The sequence below is a fragment of the Mastomys coucha genome, unplaced genomic scaffold, assembly GCF_008632895.1.
Source record: "Mastomys coucha isolate ucsf_1 unplaced genomic scaffold, UCSF_Mcou_1 pScaffold5, whole genome shotgun sequence".
Classification (NCBI taxonomy): domain Eukaryota; kingdom Metazoa; phylum Chordata; class Mammalia; order Rodentia; family Muridae; genus Mastomys; species Mastomys coucha.
The window spans coordinates 15,149,219-15,158,041 of NW_022196911.1; the positions used below are offsets into that span (position 1 = coordinate 15,149,219).

General features: G+C 42.3%; 1 protein-coding gene across 13 annotated transcripts in view; it reads right to left on the bottom strand.

Moving 5' to 3' along the window:
* Positions 1-8,823, bottom strand: part of Wdr27 (WD repeat domain 27) — a 114,694-nt gene that overhangs the window by 80,795 nt on the left and 25,076 nt on the right. For 11 of the 13 annotated variants that reach the window (XR_004113738.1, XM_031354676.1, XM_031354673.1 and 8 more), the window contains 7 exons: positions 8,323-8,440; positions 6,906-7,009; positions 5,630-5,697; positions 5,248-5,369; positions 4,770-4,852; positions 3,252-3,330; positions 1,370-1,447 (listed from right to left, as the gene is read on the bottom strand). Coding sequence is in view for 12 of the 13 variants with exons in the window: in XM_031354676.1 (XP_031210536.1) it covers positions 1,370-1,447; positions 3,252-3,330; positions 4,770-4,852; positions 5,248-5,369; positions 5,630-5,697; positions 6,906-7,009; positions 8,323-8,440 (652 nt within the window). In the remaining variant the exon portion in view is untranslated. The remainder of the gene's footprint in view (positions 1-1,369; positions 1,448-3,251; positions 3,331-4,769; positions 4,853-5,247; positions 5,370-5,629; positions 5,698-6,905; positions 7,010-8,322; positions 8,441-8,823) is intronic. The other 2 variants (XM_031354674.1, XM_031354675.1) reach the window with 2 other exon arrangements.

Genomic DNA, 8,823 nt, shown 5'->3' on the forward strand with positions numbered 1-8,823 from the left:
AGGAGAGGACCTCGGCCCTGTGAAGGTTCTCTGCCCCAGTGTAGGGGAATGCCAGGGCCAATAAGTGGAAGAGGATGGGGTAGCAGGCATGAGAAAGGGGGAGGCAACAGGGTTTTGTTTTTGTTGTTTTTGTTTGTTTCTTTGTTTTTTGGAGGGGAAACTGGGAAAGGAGAAATTTACATGTAAATAAAGAAAATATCTAATTAAAAAAAAAAGAATCCCATGAGTATTTCTGGATCTGGCAACTTCAATATCTTAACTTGGGCAATGATTATAAGTGTAATTACTTTATAAAACAATTTGTTTTCCAAAAAAGAAAGAAAGAGAGAAAGAAAGAAAGAAAGGAAGGAAGGAAGGAAGAAAGAAAGAAAGAAAGAAAGAAAGAAAGAAAGAAAGAAAGAAAGAAAGAGAATCCAGCTGCAAAGTAATAATATCCTGCCATCTGTAGTAGACTTGACAGGAACCAAAGGGTGATAAGTAAAATACACCAGACACAGGACCAAAAATACCATATGTCCTTGCTCAATGTGGACACAGGACTGCAAATACTGTATGTTTTTGCTCATATGTGGACTCAGGACCTCAAATACTGTGTGTTCTTGCTCATAGGTGTAACCTTTTAAAAAATTCAAAAAGTTGACCTGAACATAGAATAGTGAGGACTCTAGTGGTTGGGAGGGTGGCCTAGTGAGAGCAGTGGATAAAGCCAGGGAGGCTCATCAGGGAGCGCTGTACATATGTGCTAAAATATCACACAGTGAACCCCAGTAATTGGTGCAACTGACAAAAGTCAGTCACAAACACTCAAAGTTCCAGACAGCATTTCTATAAAAATAGTAAAGGGGTGTGGGGTATGTTAAAATGAGTATTAACTTAGGTAACCCACAGTCTGTTTTTTCATTATATATTTTAAGTTCAGCCTGAGACAAGCCCAGGCCCAAACTCTCTTTCCACAGACATCCTGGTTGTGTTTGCAGTATGTCTAGGGCAACACAGCAGCAATGACCTTTAAGAAGCTGCATTAAGCAGCATTAGCTCTGTAGCTGTCCCTCTGTGACCTGAAATGCTACTCAGGGGTGGTCATCCATCACATACAGGATTTTCCTACAACCACATTAACAACTGCACTTTACCAAAAATTCACTACTTCAAAATTAATAACATAATAAAATGAGCACAATGTCCAAGAACTACTCAAATGAATCAACTGTATATGATTTACAGGATGCATGTCAGTGACATATTTGCATCAATATTTATGTATATATAGTCTTAAGAATTATGCATATATAGTCCTTAATAATTAGGCAAGCACATTAAGAGTGCTTCTAAGTTGCTTCAAACTTAATACATGCACTCAATTACATACCATTTGTAATTGTTCTTGTATTTTGAAGATCTTTTGTTATTATGTTTGATGTTAGTCTTTGGAGAAAACATAGCCATACTGGAAGGAAAACACATACACACAAATGTATATATAACTCTCACCAATTAGGATTCTAAATTTCCTAAGATATTTACATTTTATAAAGAAAAATTAAACATGTACAAACTTACATATTTTTTTTCAGCTACCTCCAATTCTTCTTGGCCTCTAAAAAGAACAGGCACTTTCTCTGACTCAGACACGTCACAATGCTACACACTTCCTCCTTAGTGACCCTAGCTAATGCTTCTCAGCTCAAAGTGCCAGGGCAGCCTCAAGACCATCATCACCCATCCACACTTAACCTTGCAGATGAAAATGTTGCACTGTTTTCCGAAGGCATGAATTTCCAAGCCATCTAATCTATCCATCTGCCATCATCCATTCATGGGCTGCCTTCTCTGGGACACACTTTCATCTGTGAATTTCATGCTCAAAAGTATGCAATCAAATTTAAAAATTCAACACACTAAAATCTCATATGGTTTTAAGTAGATTTATGGTTTTGTGTAGGCTGTAGTCACAGCTATCCTGGTGTTCACGTGGCCAGCAGGCCACCCTGTGACATCCCCGTGACAAATTCATCCTTCCATCTACTCACCTTTCTTTCCTTGCAGTGCTCTCTCCCTCCATCTTCTCATCTCTACCCACCCCTCCTTTTATCTACCTGCCATCTTCTCATGTCATGTTTGAGAGTTCAAGGAGCCAAGTGCTACTGCTGTGCTTGGTTGACAGAACAGACATGATGCTCTTGTAAGAGCATCCACACTTGCTGCCACTGGGGAAAGGGAAAGAAGACAAGGTAGGGAGGGCTGAGAGGGGCAGTAGGGCTGCAGTTGCATATAGGATGACCCACCTAGGTCAGAGGCCTGGGAAAGTCCTGAGTGGGGACACAAGGTTGAGGTGAGAGTGGGTAGGCAAGAGGGAAGGTCAGATGAGAAGACTGAAGAGGAGAGGACAGAGACCTCACCCTACCCTGCTACATGCTCTAAGTGCAGGGAGCCCGCAAGGGCCCCAGACTCTAGGGCAGCTCTGACTACTACTAAAGGAATGGGTATGATGTAGTGGGGTACATCGTATAAGGCCCAGCTTTCAGATAAGAGAGTGGTGTGACTACACGTTATAAAGAAAAGTAGATTTGCCCTTGAGAGATCTGAGGCTTTTGAAGGACTTCGTGGCAGTCTCTTCTACTAACATGATGCTATGTTTCCTGGTCTCTAAGTAGCCTCACCATTAAACTTGCACTTCATATTTTAAATATCACTAGTTATACCCTGGCATGGGAACAAGGCTGTTCTAATCAAAGATCTGTGGTTCAGGATAAACTTACTAATAGGTTATACAATCCCAAGTGGACAGCCCTAAAAACACAATATAAGCTCAACAGGCTGTATTTATGAGACAGAAGGGTGGGGGGACTGGTCACAAATTTGGGAGTGAATGAGCTCAAAACAATTTCGAGGTATTTGTCAGGCTTTAGTGGGCTACATGGTTTTAAAGTATCACCTTTCTCCTCTTTTCAATGCCACCAACTTCTCACTCACCACAGCCAACCTTATGATTTGACAAGAACACAAGGATCTGAGTGGAGATCAACAGCCAGTAGGTATTTAACAAATATTACTGTACATAGGCTACCCTTGTGGTGACTGTGGCATGCTGGGGTCTAGCCCATACTATAATCCTATATAGGCCCCTACCCACCCTGTTCATGGTGGGAACCCCAGGACATATTAGTGTCTATATTAAACCCCATTCCAATGGCATGCTTGAAGCTCTCTGTTCTGTCACTGACACACAAGACATGAAGGCTTATACTCACTGAGGTGCTGATGTATAACCAGATGACCTAACTTTAGTGTGGAAAACCAGGGGCTTGTCCTCCATGACATTCTTCATAGCTGTATGACATGAAATGAAAGAAGCAGCATACATTTAACATCACAATTTCACTGTCCTAGGGGGGAAAAAATAACAGTCTCCCCAAACCAGGAATAATCAAACAAAATGACCTCTGACCTCTGAAATTAAGAGGCTCTATCCAGAAGTCAAGCCAATGAATAACAGCTAGAAATTCACCAAGGAGATTAAAGATACCTAGATACCTAGAAAGTAATTCAAACTATATTAAACCATATTATGTGTGCCACTATTTCTTTGTTTTTTCTCTCTCTTGTTTTTGTTTTGTTGTTGTTGTTTTGTTTTTGTTTTTATTTTTGTTTTTGTTTTAGACAAAGTGTTTCTGGGTAACAGTCTTGGCTGTCCTGGAACTCATTTGGTATACCAGGCTTGCCTTGAGCTCACAAAAGTCCAATTGCCTCTGTCTCATGGGTGCTGAGATTAAAAGCATGTGGCATCATTCTCAGATAACAGTTTATGTATCAAATGCATTTAGACTATAGTCCAGTACAGGGTCGCTGTAGGAAGAACACACAGGAATGGACCACAGCACACAGACTAACAGGAATTCCACTGAGGGGACAACCAAAAAAGCCCTGGTACAAACAAGGGCAGGCCACCTGCCTCACAGAACAAATTCAAGAGTTTAATAACTTACTACTCCTCAGAATGGGGAGCAGAGCTCTAGATGATAGGGGCCCTAACAACACAAGGGAGGTTCAGGGCCTCAGCTAGGCCAGGCTGGAGATCAGCAGCCAGAGGGTAAAGGGTAAAGATCCATGTAGATGTGCTGCATATCCACAGATACCCAGAATGCACCAGTGAAGCTGACTGGGCCTCATCTTCTTAACTGAGTCCATTGAGAGACTGTATGAGACTGTGAGCTGGACACTGAGGAGAAACAAAGGAACATCAACCACCCCCGATTCCTACAATATAAATAACTGGGGTGAATTCCACCATGTTAACACAGACGTTAGCTTTCAAAATGCATTTTAGAAAAATCAATATGAGGACTATTTGGCTTCAGTTTACAACAAACCAATCAAAACCTATTTTTTAGGTAGTCAACAATGATTTATTATGGACTAGATAATACAGGAAATTACTTCTAGTTGTGACAGGATATGACTGTGGCTAGATATCTCAGAAACTCACACTGAAGTGTACATGATGTGACAGCAACTGTACAAACACCCAGGGTCCACCACAGGCACACTGCAAGTCCCCAAAATATGACATCAGCATTTAGCCATGCACTTGAGGAGAAGTGTGGAACAAATTCCCTACCAAAGATAATGCAATAACTCTGAGCAAGGAAGGAGAGGCTGCACTTCATTTAACTTTTGGCAGATGTGAGTTCACAAAGTGACTCGGCAGTGCTGACTGTGAGAGGAACTGGCTGCCTCTGCATGTGTGTTTCAGAGTGTGCTATACTAACCGTGTCGTTTGGTATTGGCAAGCTTAGGAAATCTTTCCTTAATAATTCCAAAATACAGTGGAGAAGTTGGCAGGACACAGGAGCTAAAATAAAAATAACCACATTGTGAGAGAAAACAATGATATTATAAAACTGTTTAAATGCAACATATTATTTTTAAGGACAATGTAAGATTAACACATGTAAATAAATATATATATGTACAATATTTGGAAATTAAACTACCAAGATCATTATCTTTATGAGAAAAATATTGACATTTTAATGGAAGTGCTATTTTAGAATTTACATTCTGTTTTTTAATAAACTACTATTTTATGTTAAACTATGAACCATTTAGATTTGAGTAAAATAGAATCATGACATAACAAATTAGTTCTTTCACATAGCATTAGTATGGTTGAGAGTTTCCCATTTTTATCTGTGTCTCTTCTCATGAAAAAGATCTCACATGCAAGGCAATATCTAAAAACACTACCTTGCTATCACAGAGAGGGCCCTTCCTGCACGAGGGCACTGCTGAGCGCTCAGCAGAGCAGCCAGGCTGATTTCCAATACAGCGATCTTACTCCCAAACATAGATGAAAGTATGCAAAATGCCTATGAGACATGGAAAAGATTAGCAGCATGGCTGAACCAGAGGCTTGTGGGTATGCCCCATCTCTCCAGTCATGAACACATCTTTAACAGTTAGCTCTGTTTCACATGTACAAACAGGATAGCCAGGTACAATAAGTCATAATTTCACATATGAAGTATCACCAAGGCTGTTACTACACTGGCACAGTGAAGAGGCACACATCAGAGCATAAAGAACTCATCTGACACACTGCCCACTGCAAGGTGAGTTTCATACTCACCTTGGCACTGATGGGCTCGCTCATCACTGCACACGACCCAGCAACTTGGATACTCAGGTTCTGAAATTCTTTATTTTCATTGAAGATAAATATTTGAGACATTAATACAGGGAAACAAGTAGCTGACTCATTTGTTCAGCCTAGTTATAGGTATTAAATTAGTACTATTGTACCATATGATATACAGAGTTGGGGACACAATGTGGAACGAGATGGGTCCTTTGTCATAGCTTGTAAGGAATATGCCAGGGCACAGATGCAGGGGCGTAAGGCTGGCAAGGGTATGCAGCCAGAACCCACAGCTGAGGGGAGCACAGTATGATACATGTGTTATGCTTCTGGAGAAGCAGGAAATGACAGTAAAGTCCTGTTTCAGAGCAGAGTGTTACAGAGAACAGAGCTGTGAGAAAGGACCTAGCAGGATTCCAGTGCAACATGAACAGCAGGCAAGCTTCAGAAGCTACAAAGGGAGTTGACCCCCTATCTCACACACAGACAGAGGAGAACTGAGGCATACAAGAGCACAGGGCTGCTGGGCAGGAGGAGGTATGGGTGAGCATTCCTACCTTTCTTCCAGGGAGAGACTAAGAACACAGTGCTAGAGAGAACTCCTATTGTAGGCTGTCTAGACCCATGTCAGGTATTAAATCAGTACTGACCGAAGCACACATGAAGAGAAGAGCCTGCAGGAACCTACATGTGTCTATGTGCCTGGTACATGCACCTATGTGCCCAGTACATGTGCCTACCTACCTGGTGCACGTGTCTAGGTGCCTGGTACATGTGTCTAGGTGCCTGGTACATGTGTCTAGGTGCCTGGTGCACATGTCTAGGTGCCTGGTATATGTGTCTAGGTGCCTGGTACATGTGTCTAGGTGCCTGATTGACATAAGGGGAAAGGAGAGCCACATAAGGTGCCCAACACAAAGACGGAAGGAGAGCAACCCCTTCCTACGGAAATTAACACACTTGGATAAAGGGGGGTTCCACAGAATCCTGACACACAAGGACAGGAGAGAGCCTCATGGAACCTGAGAGACACACTTGAGAAACAGGGTGCTGGCTGGCCTGGAAGAGCAGAAGTAAAGCAATGCCCCTCAGATTCCACAGCCCAGGGGCTACTGAGCATGTGCCATGTTTGGTTACTGATAAACTTATCCTCAAATGCATGTGGTCAGGTTTCTACCCCAAAACTTTTATTCCCCATCTATCTTCTTAAGAAAACTATCAAGTTACAAGGGACTGACATAAAAGATTACTGAATTCAAGATCTTACCACTGAAATATAAAGCAGCCTCCAATTCAAAGCTTGCCAGGTTCAATATGAATAAAGCTGTTGAGCTTCCAATCCATAGGCATTTGGTACACTCAGAAGCAAAACTAGTCTTAAGAAAAAAGAAACAGTGTTCCTTCAGGCTAGCTCCCCAGCACTCCTGTTCCTGTGAGGATGGACACACACCTGTGCAAAGCAGCCACAAGCTGTCCCCACCAACACCTCAGCTAATCACTTAGCCCAGAGCTATACTCTGGAACTGGGTGCCGACACACAAGGCTTCCATGCGACTGAGTGGTTGATAGTCACTTCTGCAATTGGAAAGAGGTACCCCCAATGGTCACAGCATGACCACTGCTCAACTCCGATTGGTGGGGTTTGTCTCTTCTTCTGAATTTATAAAAGCGCTTGATGCCTAAGTCATTCAGGAGCTTACCAGAGATCACATAAGGATCTAGGCATATGCTCACATCAGTGTCACCAATGTACCTGAAGGTGCTGGCAGTTACATTTATGAAAATAAAGATAAGCTCAGACAGGAGCTATCTGGTCCACAGTGGCAGCACTCATCAGAAAGCTTCTATTAATAAGTGTCATTCAAGCTAGGTTTGTACTCAACAACCCTCTTCCAGCAAAACTGTCTGTCCCCTCACTGCATCCCAGAACACCAGAGCAGCTGCAAGCTGCTACAGCAGTCAGCATGCAGCCCTCTACAGGCCCACACTACACAATCCAGCACCTCCCCCATCACCTAACAAGTCATGGGGAACAAGAGTCAGTAGAGTGGCACTGGCTTTGCCTGTAGGAGCTCCCAATATTCTGTGACTGCAGTGCAGGAACCACAATATTGGTTCAATATTGCACAAATGAATTGCACAAGCCCAGCTGTCCTCCTGCCCCTGTTGCCCTGTGACATGGACGAGGAGGGAGTGCTCTATTCCCAGGGTCCAGGCACTGAGATGAGCTCTCTTCATTTGCAAGCAAGCCTGCCTCTATCTAGAACTGAATTCACAGATGTTAAAGCTGCTTAGCTTCTTAGGGAGAACAATCAGCTTAGATAATACTTCCTTATGCTCACATCTATTTCTATCATGCTCACAAATAGATGAGTAAAATCACTTGGAATCAATTTTAACAGCGGAGAGAAGAGAGTGAGCTATGTGTGCACTGTCACAATCCCAGAGAACATCCTACTACCCAGGTCCCATCTGCCTACGTTTGGTAACAAGGCTTGAATTGAACTGAAAAAATTTACTAAATCTAAGGCTTAAAATATGCAATTTTAGGAACACTTACAGTCAGTAAGAGACACACAAAATTTGGTATTTACTTCAATCATTCATAAAACCATATTTAATGCCCACTTAAGAAAGTGAGAAGACACTCTGCCTATGGCTGTGGCCCTGTTCATCATACGCACGCTCCATGCTGGGAGTCCAGCAGGCAGAGGTCACAGGGTGCCAGGTTCAGGATAGGGAATGTTGCTTCAGCCTCTCCCCTTTTATCCACTTCAGGTCTGTAGTGGTACTGACGGTCTTCTAAAGAACAGTTATTGATTATCTAAGAAGCAATGTTGCTTAGCAATCAACTAATAGAGAAGAAGAGATGCAGAAATGTTTCAGAAATACATGTTGATAGAATGAATCTTAACTCAAAATAACATTCAGATTTGGAAGACCAAGAGAAATAAGGTTAAAAACCAAAGTGCAGTCTAGACTGAGTCTGTAAGGAATGGGGATGGGAAGAGACTGCTGATGTAAAGAGGCTAATGCTACCACTCCTAAAATGGAGCTAAGATACAATAAACAATAAGTGATTGACTACAGAAGAAATAACAACGGGTTGGGAATTTAGCTCAGTGGTAGAATGCTTGTCTAGCAAGCGCAAGGCCCTGAGTTCAGTCCTCAGCTCTGAAAAAAAA